This window comes from Gobio gobio, assembly GCF_949357685.1.
Source record: "Gobio gobio genome assembly, chromosome: 2".
NCBI classification, from domain to species: domain Eukaryota; kingdom Metazoa; phylum Chordata; class Actinopteri; order Cypriniformes; family Gobionidae; genus Gobio; species Gobio gobio.
This window is the reverse complement of record NC_137098.1, coordinates 17,536,775-17,560,685: the sequence shown is the minus strand read 5'-3', so window position 1 is coordinate 17,560,685 and position 23,911 is coordinate 17,536,775. Positions and strand designations below refer to the sequence as shown.

Genomic DNA, 23,911 nt, shown 5'->3' with positions numbered 1-23,911 from the left:
GTAAAAGCCACAATATGTAATTGTTCGCCGCTAGAGGTCGCTTATTCTAAACAAAGGCATAGCTTGATGACACCTTGATTTTGCGGAGCTTTTATTATGCCACAGACGAGCTCATGCGTATGTGAGGTAACGCAGCGCTGTTTTATCATATTAGATACATTTGAGTGTGCTGAAAGTTATGTTATAATGCTAAAACACACAATATAATAAAGCGTCTTTGGTGTTTCCATGGTTTCTACCAAATAAAATCAGGAAATCGAGGGTAACGCGGGTATGATGTTATTGATAGGCGACGTACGGACACGGTTCGTGTCCAGGTTAAAATTGCTTATTTCTCTGGATTTAAACATTCTTGGAAACATTTGGGATAATTTAAGTACACAAGTCAACAAACTATATAACATTGTTCTAGTGGGTTTTTTTTATATTGTGCCTTTAACTATATGTTAACTAATGAAACATATTGTCTCATCAAATTTGATGGCGTTTACATCATTGATTTTGTTACTTTCATGTTAATACTGTGAAGCTGAAACAACTTCAACACTCTAAAAAAAAAAGGTTCTATATTGCACCAAAAATGGTTCTTGGCTCGTAATCATAGGGGAACCTTTTTAAGTGCTATATAGCACCAATTTTGGTGCTTCAGTGGTTCTTCAGCGGTTCTTCAAAGGTGCTATATAGCACCTTATTCAAAGAACCGGTGAAGAACCTCTGAAGAACCGCTGAAGAACCACTGAAGCACCAAAATTGGTGCTATATAGCACTAAAAAAGGTTCCCCTATGATTACGAGCCAAGAACCATTTTTGGTGCCATATAGAACCTTTTTTTTTTTGAGTGTATTGTATAAAGCAATATAAAATAAAATAATTTGACTTTAGTTAACTAAAATAAAAAACTTTTTTTTTTACTTGAAATAAAATACAATTTTGAAAAGCTTAAACTTATTTTATTTCAGCTAGTTGCCAAAAGCAACATTTACCATTTTCATTTAGTTTATATGCACTAAACTAAATAAAAAAATTCTACAACTAAAGTTGAAATAAAAATGAGTAAAAACTATACAGACATTAAAAAAACTGAAAAAAAAAAATATTAAAAGAAAACTATAATAGCATCTAAGGGTATGTTTACATGACAACAATGTACTAAAACAGACGACAACGCTGTCAAACAAATCTGTGAAAATGACTAAAGAGGCTGTATTATGCATGCAAGGCCAGTAGTTGGCAATGTCATTTTATCAAGGAACACTCCATGAACATGTAATATGCATGCACATGACATCACAGTTTTCACAAATTCATGTTTTTGATGTATACATGGAGACAGTAAAGGAATCATCTTAACAAACCTTGCACTTTGAAACCCGTTTTCAGGCCCCCAAAACGCCATTGTCATGTAAATGGCCAAAACGCATAAAAAGTTTTCAGTGTAAACATACCCTCAGTGATACTAAAAAGATACTAATGACACACACAAAAAAAAAATCTCATTCCATTTACCAAATTTTTGACTTGAATGCATTCGTCAAGCTCAAGTTAAAAAATGTACATGTTGTGCCCTTATTCTTTATAATATTTGTGGAAAGTGCCTTATTTCCCCTCACTAAGAGCAGTATGGTTCTGCAGTTTCCCGCTCTGCAGCGTCTTTTGTGCCTCTTGACTGGATGGTGTGAATTAGCCTGAGATGTTTCAAAGCATCTGCTGCTCTGTCTCGTCCAATCGCAATGCTTTCACCGAGGGAATGAACGCAGACTGAACTGTCTGAGCTCTGACGGCTCGTCTGCATTATTGAGGCCTGCAGCTTATTGCTGTCATTTCACTGAACTGAAAATGTTTCGTTTTAAGATACGGCGTACTCCACACTAATTAAATCCTCATCCACCTGTTTACCTCTCATTTACGCAATATACAAAGAGTTTGAAGGAACATGAATGTAATCTAAATGTAAATGAAATGAGCTTCATTACATTATGCTAACAATTATTAAAACAGTTTTAAGTCTAACTTGTAGGGCTTGGTTTTCTTTTCTATTCTCTCCTTATCTCAACACAATGTCATTTACTTCAAAAAAAAGTTTTTAAAGTTTAATTACTTCATGTCTTTTTATCTTCTTACTTTACTGGCCATAAAAATAGACTTATTTGCATGTTCTGGTTTTTCTGAACTCTTCTCGCTCAGTTAAAGAAGCATTGCCGATGTATGGCAGGAGAAACTCACAGACTATATTTACTTGTAAATGTTTAATGTATTAAATGTCAGGACTAGAAAGATCTTCATTAAAGAAACATAACCGCAGTGTTAAGTTTTATCTGTAGACACGGAAATCTTTTGAAACTCTTTTTCCACCCCAATTTCTGCACTGATTCCAAGCATGCAATTACATGGGACATGGAATTCTGCAGGCGCTGGTTAAATTCTGCTTGATGTCGGTATGCTCAGACTTTCGTTCAGATTTTATGACCTGATTTTGAGTTCTGGAATTCTGTGGAATGAATACAAATATGCTGAAACAAGACATACAGAGCTGAGAGCACTAAACTTTTACATGACAAAACATCAGGAAATCTACAGAAATTTCCCTAGATGTGCAGATTTAAAGTGTGCATGATTTAATGCCCTTGTGAAAAAGAAGTACACTTAAGCATACTTTTAAAAAGAGTACTTATTACTTAATAAAAATGTATATTAGATGAAATTAGGTTTGAGTTGGGTTTTGACCAACTTAAATAGGACTTTAGAGTATCTCTATGTGTACATTTATAATTACTTCTATTGTCTTTGAAATATGGTTAAAGTGTACAGCTGAATGTACTGTATAATAAACTAAACAGTACATTAATATGATTTATATTGCAACTCTGTCATACTTAAATACATTTGTAATTACACATTGCAATGTAATGATGAAGGTGCAATTTAGAACATTTAAAATATATTAACTGTAAATGTAATATTGAATAACACTCTACATTTATTATTATAATCAAGTATTTCACATGGGCTTAAGTACGATAGTCAACACATCAAAACAAGTGTACTTTAAACCACTACAAAAAATTTAAATAGTGATTAAAAATTTACTTAAAAGTAAAACTTTAAATTTGACATTATTAAAAATGTTTATTTAAAAAAAAAAAAAAGTACTTAAATGTGAATTTTATTTCAGTAATATTATACTATCTGCAAGTACACTTTTAAAGGTGTCATGAACTGGCTTTTTAAAAAATGTTATACTGTTGTCTGAGGTCTACTTGTGACGTTCGTTTGGTTACATTCAAAAACTTCATAATGAATAAGTAATAGGCTATTTTCTGCCCTGGTTTTAAGCCTCTCTCAAGAAACGCTCGGTTTTTATGGGCGTGCCGCACTGAAGACTTGGAAGGAAACGCCCACTGCTATGATTGGATAAGCTTTGCATATTAAATGAGCTTCGGCTCCCCCATGAGTACACGTGAGGGATTGTTTTGAAAGTGTGTATGGAAACAGCAACCGTAATGATTCGTCCCTCAGGGCTCGCAAAATGTCTTTAACAAACAAACACAATGATTTATCTCTCATCCACCCGCAATTAATATGAATGTTATTTCATATTACTTGGCCCACCTGATCGGTGGATATAACTGTGAACCGTGCATCACACACACATACACACACTCACGTGTGTGCCAAGAACGGTTTACCCACATAAGTGTGTTGCTTCATTCATTCATGTAATCTCATCCTGTCTGCAAATCCAGTCTCTTATTTACAAACGAATCCCTGGTGAAATGAACATACGTGGAATGTCTTCCCCATGTGAGCTGGATATTCATTAAAAATAAAGTTCAACCACACATTTCCAATATTAGAATCCGAAGGAAGCTTATGCAGCGACTGTGTTCTTCCACAACCAGGCACAGCGCAATATCTTGCTATCTTCTGCATGTTTATTGCTCGGTAGCGCGATCAGTTTAGCTCCACGAGTCGGTGGGCAAGGCAACTGTTGAGGCGGTGTTTCTCCACACTCTGACGTCACAGTTTGGCACATTATGAGATCTCTCGTTTGGTGGGCTTGGTGTCAATAAAAGCTTTGTTTGACTAACAAGGAAGTTTCAGCTCTGAAACTTACAGGATATTCTTATATCACGATTAACTTTTAGGCTGAATGAAAAGTTGATTTCTCAATTCATGACCCCTTTAAGATTTGAAGCACACTACAATTGCACATTCAATACAATTAAGTGCACTTCTTTCCACAAGGGTGGCAATACCCTACGGCCATATAATAGTCATGCATGCGTGTGTGTACCTCTGTTGAGTGTAGCTGAACTGTTGATGTCTCCAGCCATGAAAGAAGACTCTGACTGCTTCCTCACCGTGTCATTCCACATCCGGCGGATTCGGCTCTGTGAAGAACAACAGAGTTTCACACACAAAAAATGATCCCAGACATATCCCATTTGATCAGAGCCAGTGTTACACTGCGGCTTCAAAGAATCGTTCACCCAAAAATGAGCATTCTGCCACCATTAAATCGCACAAACCTAAACAATCTTCTCAGGAGTTTGTGAACGAGTAACTGTGTCCGTTTTGTCAACAAACTGTTCATTTGAGTTGGATCTTTGCAATTACTTAGTTAGATCTGCTACACAAAACTTGTCTGAATGATTAATTCATAAATCAAACTGAATAGGTTTTCAAACTCTTAAAAATAAAGGTTCAAAAGAGCAATGATGCCATCGAAGAACCATTTTTTGTTTCCCCAAATAACCTTTCAGTCAACAGTTCTTAAAAGAACCAAATGTAAAGATAATTGTAAAGGACATTTTAATAATCTAAAGAATTTTTTTCCACAATAAAGAAACTTTTGTGCAACAGAAAGGTTCAATTGATGTCAAATGTTCTTCATGGAACTATCAATGCCAATAAAATAACCATTACTTTTAAGAGAGTACATTCTTCAAAATATTATTCAGGTTTGATATGACATGAATGTGAGTAACTGACGACAGATTTTTCATTTTTGCATGAACTATCCCTTTCAGGTTATCAGTAATAAACTGTTTATTCTTCCTAAAATGATGATAACGTATTGCAGCACATAAAAAAAGCTTCAGGTATAAAACAAAAATCCTCTCGACGTGAAAAAGTTGAGCCGATCAAAGCACATTACTCATCTAGCTGACATTTACACACACACACACACGGGTCACGGGTCGGCGAAGTGTGTTTTTGGCGCATGTCAGCTTCTTGTTACATGTTTGCAGATATCTCAGCAGATGACCCCTAAAAGGTTAAAGGTCGAATTGGAAACCTTGTCTCCATGGAGATAATGTAACCAGACAAAACGTTACCATGGAAATAAGGTATTAAAGCACAGATATGTAAAGCCAAAGATTTGTATGAGACAAGGACAGCATACAATGGAAATCCTCCCTTCATAGCTCTCTTCAAAGCAAACTACGTTCAGGTAAAGGACAGATTTGGAAATGAATTTTCCTCCTTTTGAATATTTCTCTTTTTATTATCAAATTCTTTGTGCTGGGATTAAATTAATAATTTTCTTTGCCTATAGCATAGTACAAGATGTCAAAAAAAATCATTATTTTCAGGACGCAATATATACTATGCATAAATATATCAATATAGTATCTGTTAAAATGCGCAGTGAAATACTGTTTTGGAACAGACTACTGTAAAAAACATATAGGAATAAATTTATGGTGTTTTTTATTATGCAATGTGCTTGACCTTACATTTCCAGTGTGACTTGGAAGTAAGATAAGCCATTATGTTTAACTTGATCCATCTTCACAAGACATTTAAGACCAAATTTGATTAATAAAAAATATCCATATTCTGTTATGTAAAATATGAAAACTGAATGTAATGTTTCAATGTTTTTTTATAGTTTTGAGTTGTTTTTTAAGCCACTTATGTAGGAATTAAGTACATGTCTATATGTAATTTCATAATTACTGGGATATGCTGAATGAAACATATAAAATAAGGAGGTAATATGACAACGATATACAGTAAAATACTGCTGTTAGAAAAGATTATTATTGCATACTGCATACTGTTTTACATGCTATTAAAAAAAGTAGTATATGGTGTATTCCATTCCTAAAAATCACTGCTAAACATGCAAACATATCTACAAAATTACATTTATGAAAAATCCCACAGTTCTCATGGACTCTTACTGAAATATTGCTTTCTAAGATGTTTAGAGGTAAATTGCACAAATTAACAAATGAGCTGATCAAGTGTGTAGTGTGAAAAATTATAGGGCTGATAGTTACTTGTTCATACTGTAACTGTGAGGAGTTTGTCATACAAGGCGGGTGGTGAACCTTGTGATGAAAGAAGAAAGAAAACAAGAGAGAGACAAAGAGAGAGTGTGAGAGAATACACACACATGGACACTCACAAAATTGTATTTGGCTGTGTGCGTTTTTGTCTGTGAGTGTGTGTTTATATGTCAGCCGTCTACCTGTGATGCTGAGGAATATCGTCCAGGTCCACGCGACGAGGAGCTTTTCACCGACCCCATAGACGACTCCACACTCTTCCCATTGTAGCAGTGAGTCCGAAGGCACTTCCCGTATTCTTTGCGTACCTAAAACATACACACACATGTTGGGTTTTCATGTTTTATGGGAACATTCCATAGGCATACTTTTAATGCTGTACACTAACCCTATGCAACTGCTGCCATTTATAGTGTTATTTATTTTTGCTTTGTATCAGGACCGTCACCAGTGCCCCCGCCCAAGTGATACGGTGTAAAAGTTGTGTATTTATTAAATAACGGCAGCATTTGAAAAAAGTTCTGAAAAGTTACATCCACTCTTGAATCAATACATGAGCTCAACCGAATTGCACTGAGATGACTTTGGTATCATCTCAAATGTATCAATATGTAGTGAACAGGCCTGTATGCAATTATAAAACATTATAGCTTATCCATTTTAGGGCTGGAATGACAAAACTCTAGAGCAGATGCTAAAGGCTAGTATGGCAGCGTCGCTTAATATAAGCCTGCACATTTTCAGGACTCACAACCACATTCAGCGACAATATCATACATGGTGATGTCCATAACATTGGGAAGTTCTAATAGAGGCGTGAGTTCATCCATCAGATATTTTAAACAACCAACAAGGAATTTAAATGCTTAGTAATCGAGTGCAAAAAGTACGTGGCTCTGCGATTGAACCCACCCTTATTAAGCAGCGCTGCCATACTAGCCATTAGATTCTGCTCTAGAGTTTTGTTTTATGTGAAACATGACAGGGGATTAGGGATGAACATAAACAGTGCATAATTGATGTAATCGATTACGTCAATGCGTCAACCCAGCCCTAATCAGAGCTATTGTATTATTATTTTTTATATACTATTATACTATTTATTATTATTTCAAATTAGCTTTTTTATTTAGAATTTTTGTTATGATTTTGGCTTAAGTTTGAGTAAGTTTAATACTTTAACTTACACTATATTGCCAAAAGTATTGGGACACCCCTCCAAATCGTTGAATTTAGGTGTTCCAATCACTTCCACTTCCCGTGATTGCCACCTGTGCAATAAGTCAATTCGTGAAAAATTTCCTCACTACTAAATATTCTACGGTCAACTGTTAGTGGTATAATAACAAAGTGGAAGCAAATGGGAACAACAGCAACTCAGCCACAAAGTGGTAGGCCGCGTAGAATCAGAGAGCGGGGTCAGCGCATGCTGAGGCGCACAGTGAGCAGAAGTCACCAACTTCTGTCAATAGCTACAGACCTCCAAACTTCGTGTGGCCTTCAGATTAGCTCAAGAACAGTGCACAGAGAGCTTCATGGAATGGGTTTCCATGGCCGAGCAGCTGCATCAAAGCCTCACATCACCAACTGCAATGCAAAGTGTCGGATGCAGTGGTGTAAAGCATGCCGCAACTGGACTCTAGAGTGGTGGAGACGTGTTCTCTGGAGTGACCAATCACGCTTCTCTGGCAAACAGATGGACTAGTCTAGGTTTGGCAGTTACCAGGAGAACAGTTCTTGCCTGACTGCATTGTGCCAAGTGTAAAGTTTGGTGGAGGGGGATTATGGTGTGTGTGGGGGGGTTCTTTTTTAGGGGTTGGGATTGGCCCCTTAGTTCCAGTGAAAGGAACTCTTAATACTTCAGCATACCAAGATATTTTGGACAATGCCATGCTCCCAACTCTGTGGGAACAGTTTGGAGATGGCCCCTTCCTGTTCCAACATGACTGGGCACCAGTGCACAAAGCAAGGTCCATAAAGATATGGATGAGCGAGTTTGGTGTGGAGGAACTTGACTGGCCTGCACAGAGTCCTGACCTCAACCCGATAGAACACCTTTGGGATGAATTAGAGCGGAGACTGCGAGCCAGGCCTTCTCATCCAACATCAATGCCTGACCTCACAAATGCACTTCTAGAAGAATGTTAAAAAATTCCCATAAACACAATTCTAAACCTTGTGGAAAGCCTTTATCAGAAGAGTTGAAGCTGTTATAGCCTCAAAGAGTGGGCCAACTCCTTATTAAACCCTACGGATTAAGAATGGAATGTCATTAAACTTCATGTGCATGTAAAGGCAGGCGTCCCAAAACTTTTGGCAATATAGTGTATTTTAATGTAGTTAGTTGCCAAGTCAACTTTTTAGGGGTCAAGATCAGGAAATCTCTTTTTTTAATGTGCTTTAAAATAAATAAAAAAATAGCAGTGTGGGTTTGCTTGACATATTTTGGGATGATTATTGCTTTGTAGAGTATATATATCTGACAAAAAAAAAAGAAACAAAAGAAAGAAAACGCCCAACTTTCCACAGGTTCTGGTGACGGCCCTGGTTAGTATCATGTGTATGTGAATGTGTTTTTCCCAACCTTCTTCTGCAGGACGCAGTGAAATATGAAGATGAACATGCCCTGCAGGGAGTTAAAGATGGTGAAGAGGTACGCCATGATCACTGTACTCTCGTTAACGTACATCAACCCGAATGCCCAGGTCAGGCCCAGTAAACAGAGCAGTGCTATGGCTCCGATTACCCACGATCTGAAACAAACACACACACACAAACAAACAGCAAATGAGCCTTGAAAATAACTGAGAAAAATGCTGTCAGAAATCATTACTCCCAATATAAGACATAAGTGCTAGATCAGTGCCTAAATTGGTAATTTTCTATCCATCTCTCCACATAAATTAAATACCACTTCAGTTAAAGTGAACTCCATTTTCTCAAAATTCTTCCCCACTCATGCCGTTCTATATCTGTTGGACTTCATTTTGCATGAATTTTATTTTACACTGCTCTTTTCCATACATGAAAAATGAATGAAGACGTTGCCAAGATCCAAAAAGGACAATAGAAGCATCAGTCATACGATTCAGAAGAAGTTTCACTGGCACAAAAGCTACAAAGCTATCATTTGACTTCAGAAGACTTCAAATAAAGCGCACAAATCACTTTTATAGCACTTTAACGGTTCTTATTTGGTCCTTTTTGGAGTTTGATTGGTCATTATGGTGTTTTGCTATACAGAAAACAGCTCAGACATTTATTCACAGAAGGTAGTCGTACAGGTTTGAAGCGACATGAGGGGTGAACTGTCCCTTTAAATACCATCCTGTATCTCTTTCTGACATTCAGCACACGTCGCTTCATTTCATGAGAGCTGAACAGATCACGTGTGTCTGTAATGTGTTGTTTTACCCGCGGGGCTACAGATCCACCCCACTGACTCCATCCAGCTCCATTTAACGTAAAATTACACACATTTACATATGGATTACATCCAACATACCACTAATGGGACAAACAAACTTGATACTGTTGTCATTATCTATAATTCCAAAAAATGTAATAAATACAGTGAGACTGTATTTCAGAACAAATATTTCCACTAATAAAAGACTAACCATATTTTCTACTTTTTCAGTGCTGACTGGATTTAAAAAGCTGTGGGACAGTCTGTGCAGTGAGTTTTAATATATTAACTTAGATGTTAATCTTTCAGTTGTCAATATTGATAGTGCATCTTTCTAAATCAATTACAGTTATGAAAAACTTGTAGAAGTAGAAGAAGCAAAAACATGTGCAAATCAATCACAGGCCTGGTTTAATTCAAAAAATGAAATATGCTGTTTACCTAAGGTCTATGCAAGAGTGTTATGGATTGTTGCCAGGGCATTTCTATGCAGTTGCTAAGGTGTTCTGAGTAAGTTTGAGTGTGCGCTATAAGACGCTGAGTGGTTTCAAAGTCCCTTTAAGGCAGGTCATTTCACCTGGCAGACATCTTTGAAATGCATCTCTGGCAGCTATTTCAGTCATGCAAGTACAGCCTCTATCTCGTTGAATGAGGAAACATAAAATTCACATTTGAAATCACTAATGAAATCTGACAACAACTGTCCCGTAAATGTTGTTTCTTATGCTCAAATAGTGTTAAAAAAAGCATATTTTTCAGGCTAGCTCTGCCAGTGTGCATGTGCAGTCAAAAGCACACGTCTTATTCCAATCGGAAGTGAGCATCCCTATGTCCTACTCTCTCCAAAGGGCAGAACATGACCATAAATTATTAAATTACCTCCGTAAGTGACCATTGCATGTTCCCTTCGCTAACCGACCTTTGGAAGGGCCCTTTGTGAAGGGATTGAGTTGTTCACTTTCATTTGGAACGTACCTACAAATGGCGTCCACTTCCCAAAGTGCCCTTCAATGGCGCAAACACACATTTTGGAATTCGCCCACTGACTGTTTCTATAGACCACTGCATCCGAAATTGAATACTTCCCTACTATATAGTATGCGAAAAACAATACGCCAACAGAATACTATGTCCAAATATATAGTGTTAAAAAAAAGTAGGCGAGTGATCTACTACCTTCGGCGAGATTCTGAAGTGCGCATTCGATGGACATTTTACTATCCCATGAGGCCACAGGAAAGGATTTATGAATGGAGGTGAAGCGACGCAACCGTAGGTCACGTGATAAGGGCAACATGGCGGATGCTGTACATCTGAGTTACATTCATACTACACACATTCATACTATGCAGAATATACTTTTTTATCGGTCACAAAGTAAGTTCAGATTCAAATGTATACCCACTCAGATAGATTTCAAACACACTGCTTAAGTAGCCCCGCACTTTTTCAGCCCTGCGCTCGTTGTGTTCTGTCTTCCGGTTTGTATTTCCACAGCATGAAGGTAAAATCTTACGGATTTATGAATAGCAAACTATGGTGCCATAGAAATATATAGAACAAACGCAAAAATGGAAGTTCAAACACATAATTCTAAATGTGGCTGCACGCTTGTTTCTCTGGCACATAAGGTCTATAGCAACTGGAGCTTCTAACAGCAGCTGCAGTGACACGATGACTTTACCAATCAGAGATTGGCTCTTTCATTTAAAAGGCGGGACTAAGTGTTCTTTCTCTCATTTAGAAGTAATATGAATGCAGCGTCTTTGTATATATAAAGTCTTTAGTGGTTTTCAGTGTTACTTCAATACTGTTCAAAAGTTTGGGGTCAGTAAAATGCTTTTTAAGTAAGTTAATACTTTTATTTAGCAAGGATGCATTACATTAATAAAAAAAATTACAAATTTTTCCAGTTTAAATAAATGCTTTTAAAATGTTCTATTCATCAAAGAATCCTGAAAAAACTATTACGTTTCCATAAAAATATGAAGCAGCACAACTGTTTTCAACACTGATAATAATAAGAATATCAGCATATTGGAATGATTTCTGAAGGATCATGTGACACTGAAGACTGGAGTAATGATGCTGAAAATTCAGCTTTGCATCACAGGAATAAGTTACATTTTACAATATATTCACATAGAAAATAGTTATTTTAAATTATAACAATATTCTAGAACATTACTGTTTTATTGTTCTTTTATCAAATAAATGCAGCCTTGACTTTTCAAAAACATTTAAAAAATCTTACCGACCCCAACATTTTTAACGGCTTGTTAAAGGTTGCTAAGGTGTTTTTGGAGACTTTTAGCATATTTTTATGATGTTCTTGTTTCTAGATAAGTCAAAGTAGATATATTGTAACCATTTTACTGTCTAATCATAAGTCTGATTGCTCAGAAACCCTCAGCACACCTCTCCTTAACAAGACTCATGAATTGAGTCGTTCATTTAATAAAGACATCACAATGAGAAGCTGATATCTTTAAATGAATGTTAAAATGACCCTGTCCTGAATTGCAATGCCTCCGTTTGGAGTCATAAAACGGTTTGCGGCACACCTCAGGATGAGCTGCACAATACAAAGGGAAACTTTAAAGGGATAGTTCACCCAAAAATGAAAATTCTATCATCATTTACTCACCCTCAAGTTGTTCCAACCCTGTATGAGTTCCTTTCTTCTGCTGAACACAACAGAAGATATTTAAAAGAATGTTGGTAACCAAACAGTTGACGGTACCCATTGACTTCAATAGTAGGAAAAAATACTATGGATGTCAACAGTCTGTTTACTAAAATTCTTCAAAATATCTTCTTTTGTGTTCAGCAGAAGAAAGAAACTCACACAGGTTTGGAACAACATGAGGGTGAGTAAATGATGGCAACATTTAAATTTTTTGGGTGAACTATCCCTTTAAGGGTGCTGCGAAGGTGACAAGCAGAAAATGAGAAGCACACACACACACACAGGCTGTGTGAATGATTGACAGCACTTCATATTGTGCCGTGAACAAGAACGTAAAAACAGGAAGTGAGTGAAGAGGGTTTATTTTCTGTTATGAAGCCAAGCCGAGAGAGAAATATTAGCTGGAGGGAAGGAAAGAAGGATCTGCTTACTTAATCTCTGGATCATAATCCTCATAACTGAAGAATGAAATGTGGAAAAAAGAAAAGCAACAGCAAATTAGAATAAATAAATTGACACTTGAGAGCAAAATAGAAGGAAAATGAACCAGATGGGCTTTGATGAGTCCGTATGTGTCATAAAATTCATCAGACCAGCAACTAGGGCTGAGTGAAATGTAATCATTTCATTTATATTTCACTAATATAACAGTGCAGTAAGAAACATCATAAAACATACTACATATTTTTACTAAAACAGTTGAATATATGAAAACACAATAGGGATTGAACAACTGAGTTATGAAAACTTACCAACTTAAACAACATGTTAAATCAGATACATTTCTGTCTTTACACTCTCATGCTGGCAAGAACAGAAGGATTGTGAAATGCGCTCTGTAGGATGAAAGTCTATAAGGCCAAATAAAAATGGTATTAAAATCATCGAGATATTCAAGATGTTGACCAATTTTACATCTATATCATGTAAATGGCGGGTCTAATTGTGATGTTTTTTTTCCTGATTTTTTTTTTTTCCAGGTCTGCTGTTTGACTGTGGTTGACAACTAGGCCAAATTGATTGATTTTATATTAATAATATAATAATAATTATTAAAAATGTTTACAGCCATATTGATTATTGAAATTATTATTATTACTAAATAAAAAAAACACTAAACAAAATAAGAAATATTAATATTGTAACATTTCACTGTAATAAATGATAATTTTCTTTTCCATAACAACTGTAAAATTATAATCCTTATATTTATGGTGGGCTTAATTTTATTTTCAAACATTAAGCCATCAAACTTTTATTTTGACGGGGGGAAAAACACTTGTAGCTGAGTGCTGGGCGGTATACCGGTTCATACCGAATACCGGTATTTATTTTTGTTATGATATGAATTTTGATTATGCCACAATACCGGTATATGTCACTTAAACAACGTTCGGAACGTGGCGCAGCGCGACACTGTTTGAGAGGGGTCCCGTTTCACTGTTGCGCTGTAGTGAGAGCACAGCTGAGATCGCATTACAGCGTATGGCTGAATCCGAAATCGCCCCCTAAAGCCTCATTCACTATTCCCTACGTTATCCACTAATATAGTTCACTTGAAGAAGTGAATGGAAATGAGTGAGTGAAGTCGGACAGCCGGTGAGTGTACATCAGTTGTACACTCGTTATTGCAGTGCAATGTGGGATTGGATGAGTGCACTCAATAACGTCCACTATGGTTTCGGACACTCTACAAATGGCTGTTCACTCAAATAATGCCCTATTTGAGGTTATAGGGGGGCGATTTCGGATTCAGCCCTTGATTACAGTGGAGAATTCAAACTACACACTGCGCAAAAGAGAGCAGCGCCGTGATGAGATTAACAACGTTCTCCACATGGATCATTTAGCACATATATAGCCCCGAGTTTTTTATGGACTTATTTCATATACTCCAGTGTTCTAAACATGAACCAGCAGCGTGTATGCGCACATGTTTCATCACGTCTTCTTCAAATTAAATGTATGCAAAGGACACTGATACAACCGTACGTCTGATCACGACCGCGATGACACGATAGATCAGTCTGCGACACGGAAGACAATGATGTAAGTTAATAAATAGACTGACAATTCAAAAAAGAATGGGCAAAAAAGTAACTGCTCTATTCTTTCTGTGTCGTTTGTTCAGAGACTGTAGTGCTCTTAAATGTATTGAAAATATCCTTAGACCTTTTAAATGTTCTTCCGCGTTTCTCCCTCGTTTTGGCAGTTTGTTGTTATATAGGGTTAGATAGTGCCCTCAACTCTGTTATATTTTAATATTCATGTGTCTGTAATGAGTGTGTTGCAGGTCTGTGTTTTATTGGTTGTTGTCTCCGCACAGCATCATTTTGTGGGGGTTTGCAAACCTGTATTAACTCTAGTGTGGAATTTTTCTACAATATTCACTCATCATGACAGTAAAATAGGGCATTCGAGTCTATCTACTGCAGTATTTCCTCTCTAAATTAGTAGAAAATGTGGTTAACACCTGGTCATGCATAGGGGGAAAAAAAATACTGTCATATATAGATATAATTTTGAAAAATACTGTGATATACATTTTTGGTCATACTGCCCAGCACTATTGTAGCTTCTGTTTTGTTTGGCATGATGGTTGGCACATTCCTATAAATGCACATTAAAGCAACTCAAACTGTAGATGCAGATGGTGTTCATGTGGAGCAGCATTTAGTGTGAATCGAGCCGCTCTGAGATACTGAAAAAACACCAGCGGATAATGAGCTGCTCGCGTGTAAATAAACACAGTGCCGCGCTTCACTCTGAAAAACACAACGGATATATTCATTTAATTAAATTGCAGCCTTTTTGAATTGATAATCACATTAAGTAATATTGCGATTTCAGTAGTATTACAATCAATCGTGCAGCCTTATTCTATATATCACCCAGCTCTAACAATGACATGAACATAATTTCTGCAAAAAAGCATGACAAAACCAACCACAAGTCATAAACAAGATAAAACTCGCAAACAAACAAACAAACACACACACACACACACACACACACACACACACACACACACACACACACACACACACACACACACACACACACACACACACACACACACACACACACACACACACACACACACAGGCTGTTACAGAGATGCACAGGTGTCGGGGGTAATTACCACACACACACACACACACACACACACACACACACACACACACACACACACACACACACACACACACACACACACACACACACACACACACACACACACTGAGTTTGGGTCTAATAACCACAGGTGCACAGCAAAATAAATGATTGATGGAACTAAAGTGGAGACTATTAAACATCATTTTTCAGTGTCCATCTTAATGACAGGGACATTAATGGACATGATTGGCCCATAAACACTCGGTAACACTGACTTCAGTAATACTTGATGCCTGAATATAATGAACAAAGAGTGTTCATAATGAAGTTTGATAATTAGTCAGTATATCCTTTTTTATTCATTGTTATTTTTTATTCCAACTGTTAAAAATGTTAAAATGTGAAGTTAATTGAAATAAAGCAGAAATAAAATGAATAATACATTTAACAATAAGGTCTAATGCATAACATTAACAACAAGTAATACATTTGTTACAGTATTTATTATTCTTTGTTAATGTTAGTTAATACAAATAAAACTGTTCAATGTTAGTTCAGGTCATTTTAATAATTAATTAGATGAGTAGATGTTTTAGAAATAGTTGTCATTGTTTGTTCATGCTAACTAATGCTTAAAAAAATGGAGCCTTATTGAAAAGTGTTACCAAATTAAACTTAAACAAATTTGAAATGTTGAAGTACTATAATGACAGAAAATGTAATTAAATTTGAAATAAAAAAACGAATAAAAATGAAGGCAAATTACTAAAACTTAAAAAATTAGACATTAAAAAATAAAACATAACAAAATATTAATAAATTCTGTAATAGCAGCTATATAAATAATACTAAAGTAATGCTGACACTTGAAAAACCAGGCACAGCGATTGTGGCGTAATCTAAGCGATGGTTTATAGTTAAAAATATGAGTCTTTTTTCTTACACACACCTATCGTTTGGCTTCAGAAGACATTGATTCATTGATTATTTTCCTAAAAATATTTGTGTTTATCTGAAGAAAGAAAGTCCTATACATTGGGTATGACATGAGGGTGAGTATAGAGAATGTTTATTTTGGGGTGAACTATCCCTTTAACAGAGTTTGGTTAAATATATTTCCAGAAATGTAATTTTCTGCAAGAACATGTACTTGATTAAGGTCAATTATATCACTTTTCACAAATAGGATATAAAAAGCGATTATTTTCCTTTTCAAGTCACTGCAAGACAGTGCTTAACCTTAAGAATGTATGCATAAACATAAATTAAAGTTACTATTTAACTAACTTACTAACTCAGTCAATAATTGAGAGTGACTGGAAAACATGATTGTGGCATTTCTGTGTGATATTTATGTGAAGATCAAGAGCAAATTTCAAAATGTATTTTAAAGGGCACTGCAGAAACTCAGTGCTTTGCGCTTACAAAACGAGTAACTGGACACAAGGAGGCAATATTGGATGTAGTTTTGTTTGGATCAACAATAACAATAAAGAAAACAACTGTAATGCATACATTTTTTTTTGTTGTTGAAAAATTCAAAGTTGCAGCAATGTATAATGTTGGAAACATTCCAAATGATATTTGTACGATATTCCTTTACAATGGAATTCTCTGCAATCAATTTGATTGAATTTATAGATACGCAAATTACTGCAAATAATGCAGAAATTGGTTGAATTTGCATTAATACTTTAAGAAAAAAAGTCATGAGGAGGAGTAATACATGTGTGGAAAGTGCCAAATCAAATGCATATTAAAAACATTGAAATATCTCACATTCATGTCCGAGTCTCTCCACTAGCATTTAATCACCATTTCTCGCTCTCGTCTTGAGGAAATAATAACCCGTAATTCTTACACTCATAGCCTACGAGAAGATCTCGTTTCCAGAAACCTCATCCTTATGCTTTTAGTACTTTTATTTTTCCTGAAGCTACACTATGCAGATGTAACTCATTCACACCCTCATTCACCCTCTCTAAAACACACTCGTGCTGAAAAACCCAGGGCGCATTTGAAGTTTAATTGAGCCAGATAGCAGCGACTCGTTGCGTTAAAGACGTCCTGCTGGGAGTTTAACAAACACAAAGCTGCGATTGAACATCTCTACTCCCTCAGGTAGGCTGCTGCTGATCACCCGGGTTAAACATTGAAAATGAACGTGAATTATGATAAAGAGACTGCTTTTAAACCGTTTAAGAGAATTAGCAGCAATTTGTCATATCGTCTCACTCTATCTCCAAGAGCGAATCTGCATCCCAATGGCAGCCGTAATTGAGTTAGTTGGAGGCAGAAAGTCATGACGGAAATGTGAATCATGTCCTCGAGGTGCTGAGTGATGACTTCACTGAGATACACGTCTGTCTGCACAGAACCTTCTAGAAACACTTTGAGTGGGTTTAATTGAGTCACAGATTAATGAATAAAAGGAATCGCTCATGACACAAGGATCAAACTGAGACCGCCCACGTCAATTCAGAGTCGTTTCTGTATCACACATAAAATGAGGATTATGACATAATGGTGCGAGACAAGTCGACCAAACGACACTAATGCTACTGCACGTCGACACTGGAAATACTGGCCATTAGTTGTTGGTTTTTCCACATTTATGTTTTGCTTTATATTTCTACAAAAGCCATGTCTCAAATTACTGTAATGTTAATGTACAAATGTTAATGTACATTTGAAAAACGTATACATTATTTTTTTAAAGTGTACATCTGCAGCAAAAAGAGAGAAAAAAAAGAAACTAAATCGCTTATACCTTAGACCTTGTTTGTGTTCCTTTTCTCCATTTAAAGGGTTAGTTCACCCAAAAATTACTCACCCTCATGCCGTTCCACACCAGTAAGACCTCCGTTCATCTTCGGAAAACAAATTAAGATATTTTTGTTGAAATCCGATGGCTCTCAAGATCCTTTAATGTACTAAAAACATAGTTCATGTGAGTACAGTGGTCCAATATTAATATTATAAATCGATGAGAATATTTTTGGTGTGCAAAAAACCTAAATAGCGATTTATATAGTGATGGCCGATTTCAAAACACTGCTTCATGAAGCTTCAGAGCGTTATGAATCAGCGGTTCGGAGAGCCAAAGTCACGTGATTTCAGCAGTTTGGCGGTTTGACACGCAATCCGAATCATGATTCCACACGCTGATTCACTATATAAGTCCTCGCCCATCACTAAGTCGTTATTTCGTTTTTTTTGGCGTACCAAAAATATTCTCGTCACTTTATAATATTAATATTGAACCACTGTATTCACATGAACTGATTTAAATATGTTTTTGGTACATTAATGGATCTGGAGAGAGAATATGTCATTGCTGGCTATGCAGGCCTCACTGAGCCATCGGATTTCAACAAAAATATCTTCATTTGTGTTCCGAAGATGAACGGAGGTCTTACAGGTGTGGAACGGCATGAGGGTGAGTAATACATTACATTATTTACATTTTTGGGTGAACTAACCCTTTAACTCTTTCCCTGCCATTGACAGAATTTTCGAGAAGGGTCTGTCTGCGCCCCACAGTACTACAAACCACTCCCTTGCAAATTACACCTATTACAACAAGTTATGCCTCCCGCGAAGAAACAAGCATGAGTGTCATTAAAACAAAAAAAGCTGAACTGACGCGATGTGTGCTGTCGGCCGTAGCATAAGCATTTTGAACTGTGAGAGGCATTACATTTTCTTCGTAAGTTAAAGGGTAACTAAACCCTAAACCAACTTTTTTTAGTTAATGATCTGTAATACTGGGGCTTTATTAATGCTGTACATTGATTCGAGTAAATGTTTTGACATTTGAGTATAAAGTGTTTTAATTCTATAAAATATGGTGTAAAACCGCCAAAGTGCTGCCCTCTTAAGGTTGAACGGTGGCTACTGCAGTTGAATTTTTCCTATTGGACGTTGTGGTACATCGTGACGTAGGATGGTACCTCCAACGGCTCACTATCCGCGCCCCTGGCACGAGCTCACCACGCCCTCAGAAATGTTTCCCCCAATCACATGATGAGAACGGCTTCACTCCAGTATGATCTGTCATATTACATGAAGTAGAAACTGCCCGTCATGTGTACAAATAATTTTCATACATGAGACGCGCTTTCAAACCCTGACACGCAAGTGGTTGCCGCAGACGCAGATAGATTAGGTCAGTTCTCTTGCGTGGCTGCTTCACTAGCATCGTCGTCATCGGGAGTTAACGCAGTTTGAGCCAGCGGCTCGCATTGATAAGGCTCCGGGTTTGTGTCTGTTACAGACAATCCACCCTCCTCCACTTCAGGTGAAGGTAGGAGAAATGACCGCTCTGTTGCAAAGCCGGCGTCACTCCAGTCATTCTCCATCTTTGCGACTCGCGAGTCTGACAGCTGTCAATCAATCCGTCACTGCGGGTCTCAGGTGCACGCCCTCCGCTCAGCCCCGCCCTCGGTTCGTCCCCTCTGTCTCCGCTGGGCTCTGCCCACTTTTCCAGCATTTTTCAAAATTTGCCAGTGGGTGGAGTTAAGCTCTGAGCAGGGGTTTAGTTACCCTTTAAATACGGAAGGCGGTCTGATACAAAGCACTTATTGTGCACATACAGGTTTTTACATTGTACTTAAAAAATACCTGCATGTAATTACAGCTGTAAATAATTTATGCAATTACATCTATAAACACACTGTTGACCTTCCCTTACATCTTAGCCCACCCTAAAACCTTCCCTAATATTACCCGTTTCCCACCTCAATAGCATCATCAAGTGTTTTGCAATACAACATCGACACAATAAGGACATTGTACCTAACAGTTATTCTTTTTATGAAAGAACACGGTAGTTAAAGACACCTAATATAAAGTGTGACCTAAAATTAGCATATTTCCCCCCCCCAGTGTAGATCATCGGTTAAACAATCTGTAAAAGGAGAGAGAACCATGAAAGCACACATGTATGCACATACAGACACATAAAACGTCAAACACAGGGGGAAGTGGGCAGGTTCAGATGACCTCCAGAGGGACACATGACCGGTGGAAGAAACAGGTTGATCTTACCAGTGCCACTCCACTATGACACAGCCGTCATAAAAGCGATAGCTGGGTGAACATCAGCAGACATGCACACAACAGAAAACAAGAACAAATAAATGAATGCGTAAAAAACAGAGAAACAGAAAATAATTTCTTCGAAAAGTGCAACAACAATAAAACAAATAAAAAGCAAATTAAAAAAGAAGCAGCAACAACCCACTGTTCCACAGCACTCAAACAAATTAGGTCTTAAGAATTTAACAAATTTAGGACCAAAGAAATTGTTTGACGAGCATCATTTTCTTTCTATATTTTCTACAGATGCATGACGTTGAGGCTGGACATATTAAAAGGATTTACCAAGCGCCTTTAGTAAGAAATTATACAAATATTTTGCAACACTATAAATGCAGTTACTGTCAATTGTGGTCAATTTAAAGTCTATAAAGTCTTTGGGTCAGTAAGATTTTTAAAGCTTTTGAAAAAAGTATTTTCTGCTCACCAAGGCTGCATTTATTTGATTTTAAAATACAGTAAAAACTGTAATATTGTGAAGCTGTTTTCTATGTAAATATATTGTAAAATGTATTTTATTCCTATGATGCAAAGCTGAATTTTCAGCACCATTACTCCAATGTGCAGTGTCACATGACCCTTCAGAAATCATTCTAATATGATGATTTGCTGCTCAAGAAACATTTCTTCTTATTATCCATGTTGAAAACTGCTTGTGCTGCTTCATATTTTTGTGGAAACCATGATGCATTTTTTCAGGATTCTTTAATGAATAGAAAATTCAAAATAACTATTTATTTGAAACAGAAATATTTTGTAACAAAATACATGCCTTTACTTTTGATCAATTTAATGAATCCTTGAATAAAAGAAAAATAAACTCTTACTGACTTTTGAACGGTATTGTATGGTTGTTTTAATAGCTTTAAATCAGGTGGTCCAATAGGGTGTCAAATGAATGTGGCAGCTGGTATTTATAAATAAGTGGGTGAAAATGTTTTCTCTTATGGACATTTTATTCGTCAAACATTTTAAAACAGCCCTGTGCATCGTCGTCTATATTTTTCATCCCCTTTCCCGGATGAGACGGACTGTAAATTATAAATGAATATATGTGCTGTTTTGTCAGCGTTTGGAGTGCAAAAGCAAGGTGAACGCACAAAACTGTTGTGTTGTGGACGGTGGTCTCACACACATAAATGAAGGCATATATCTGGATTTGCTGTGTGACAGAACTGAGGCGTAGAGGTCATGACCTCTGTGAGCAGAGCAGGGTGGACGTAGGTTGGTTTGCGGTTAATAACTCGACCTTCCAAATAGCCTTATAAATCACATCACACGCTTTTAAATCTTTTTTATGTCTTAGAGACGGCCGTTATAAATCAGACAACAGCAGCAGCACTGATGTTCACACAAACCTAAATGAACCTAAATAAAGTGGATACCATGTGATGGACAGTCAACAAAAATGAAAATTTTGTCTTCATTTCGTGACAAACAAACCTGCAAACTAACCAACTAACCACTAACTTTTACTGTATGGACAAAAAACGCCAAGACATTTTTCAAAGTATCTTCTTTTGTGTTCCACAATAGAAAGAACGTCATACATGTTTGGGACAACATGAGTAAATGGAGGCCTAAAACTATGAAGCTCAAACTCTTAATATGGGAGGAAGTACGAAACATTTAGCTTTTTTACAACAGCTTTGAAAGTGACTCATCTGATCAGAACTGTTTTATAATATTATAAAATGTGAAGCCACTTCTGCACAGCTTTTGATGTCAGATTTATCCTTAATTTGTTTTGAATAATCACATATTTGTTTTGCATCCAAGAGAGATTATGAGATTAAGTATTTTTCATCTCTAACACAATAGACAGTGCAACATGGTCTTTTTTGTTGTTGCAAGAATGCATTAAATTAAAGTGACAATAAAAGACGTATAATGTTACAAACGTTTTCTATTTCAAATAAATGCTTTCAAATCATCATATTAGAATGTTTTCTGAAGTGACACTGAACACTGGAGTAATTGTGCTGAAAATTCAGCTTTGTATCACAGGAGTAAATAACACTTTAAAAGATATTCAAATAGAAATGTATACATATACAAACTGATCAGGCATAACATTATGACTAATATTGTGTTGGTCCCCATTTTGCTGCCAAAACCACCCTGACTCATCAAGACATGGACTCCACTAGACTCCTGAAGGTGGGCTGTGGTATCTGTCACCAAGATGTTAGCAGCAGATCCTTTAAGTCCTGTAAATTGCAAGGTGGGGACTCCATGGATCGGAGTTGTTTGTTCAGCACATCACACAGATGCTCGATTGGATTGAGATCTGGGGAATTTGGAGGCCAAGTCAACACCTCAAACTCATTGTTGTGCTCCTCAAACCATTCCTGAACAATTTTGCTTTGTGGCAGGGTGCATTATCCTGCTGAAAGAGCCACAGCCACCAGGGAATACTGTTTCCACGAAAGGGTGTAAATGGTCTGCAAAAATGCTTCGGTAGTGGTACGTGTCAAAGTAACATCCACATGGATGGCAGAACCCAAGGTTTCCCAGTAGAACATTGCCCAAAGCATCACACTGCCTCTGCCGGCTTGCCTTCTTCCCACAATGCATCCTGGAGCCATGTGTTCCCCAGCTAAACAATGCGCACGGCCATCCACGTGATGTAAAAGCAAACATGATTCATCAGACCAGGCCACCTTCTTCCATTGTTCCGTGGTCCAGTTCTGATGGTCACGTACGCACTGTCGGCGGTGGACAGGGGTCAGCATGGGCACCCTGACTGGTTTTATGTAGCCCCATACGCAACAAACTGTGATGCACTGTGTATTCTGACACCTTTCTATCAGAACCAGCATTAACTTCTTGAGCAATTTGAGCTACAGTAGCTAGTCTGTTTGATCACACCACACGGGCCAGCCTTCGCTCCCCACTTGCATCAATAAGCCTTGACCCTATCGCCGGTTCACCACTGTCGTCTAGCCATCACAATTTGGCCCTTGTCAAACTCGCTCAAATCCTTATGCTTGACCATTTTTCCTGCTTCTAACACATCAACTTTGAGGACAAAATGTTGACTTGCTGCCTTATATATCCCACCCACTAACAGGTGCCGTGATGATAAGATAATCAGTGTTATTTACTTCACCTGTCAGTGGTCATGATTATATATATATATATATATATATATATATATATATATATATATATATATATATATATATATATATATATATATATATATATATATATATATATATATATATATATATATATATTATGATGTATAAGTTATTTTAAATAGGACAAATATTTCACAATATTACAGTCTTT

The 23,911-nt window shown here is 36.9% G+C and overlaps 1 protein-coding gene and 1 long non-coding RNA gene across 2 annotated transcripts in view; both read right to left on the bottom strand.

The window, feature by feature from the left end:
* Nucleotides 1-23,911, bottom strand: part of LOC307122625 — a 505,212-nt gene that overhangs the window by 150,850 nt on the left and 330,451 nt on the right. The gene's annotated exons all lie outside the window — the stretch shown is intronic.
* LOC307122623 (adhesion G protein-coupled receptor L3) overlaps nucleotides 1-23,911 on the bottom strand; it is a 307,023-nt gene that overhangs the window by 10,892 nt on the left and 272,220 nt on the right. Inside the window, exons 17-21 of the mRNA XM_079810734.1 lie at nucleotides 12,829-12,855; nucleotides 8,884-9,052; nucleotides 6,482-6,607; nucleotides 6,291-6,341; nucleotides 4,295-4,391 (exon numbers count right to left, since the gene is read on the bottom strand). Coding sequence (XP_079666860.1) covers nucleotides 4,295-4,391; nucleotides 6,291-6,341; nucleotides 6,482-6,607; nucleotides 8,884-9,052; nucleotides 12,829-12,855 — 470 coding nt within the window. The remainder of the gene's footprint in view (nucleotides 1-4,294; nucleotides 4,392-6,290; nucleotides 6,342-6,481; nucleotides 6,608-8,883; nucleotides 9,053-12,828; nucleotides 12,856-23,911) is intronic.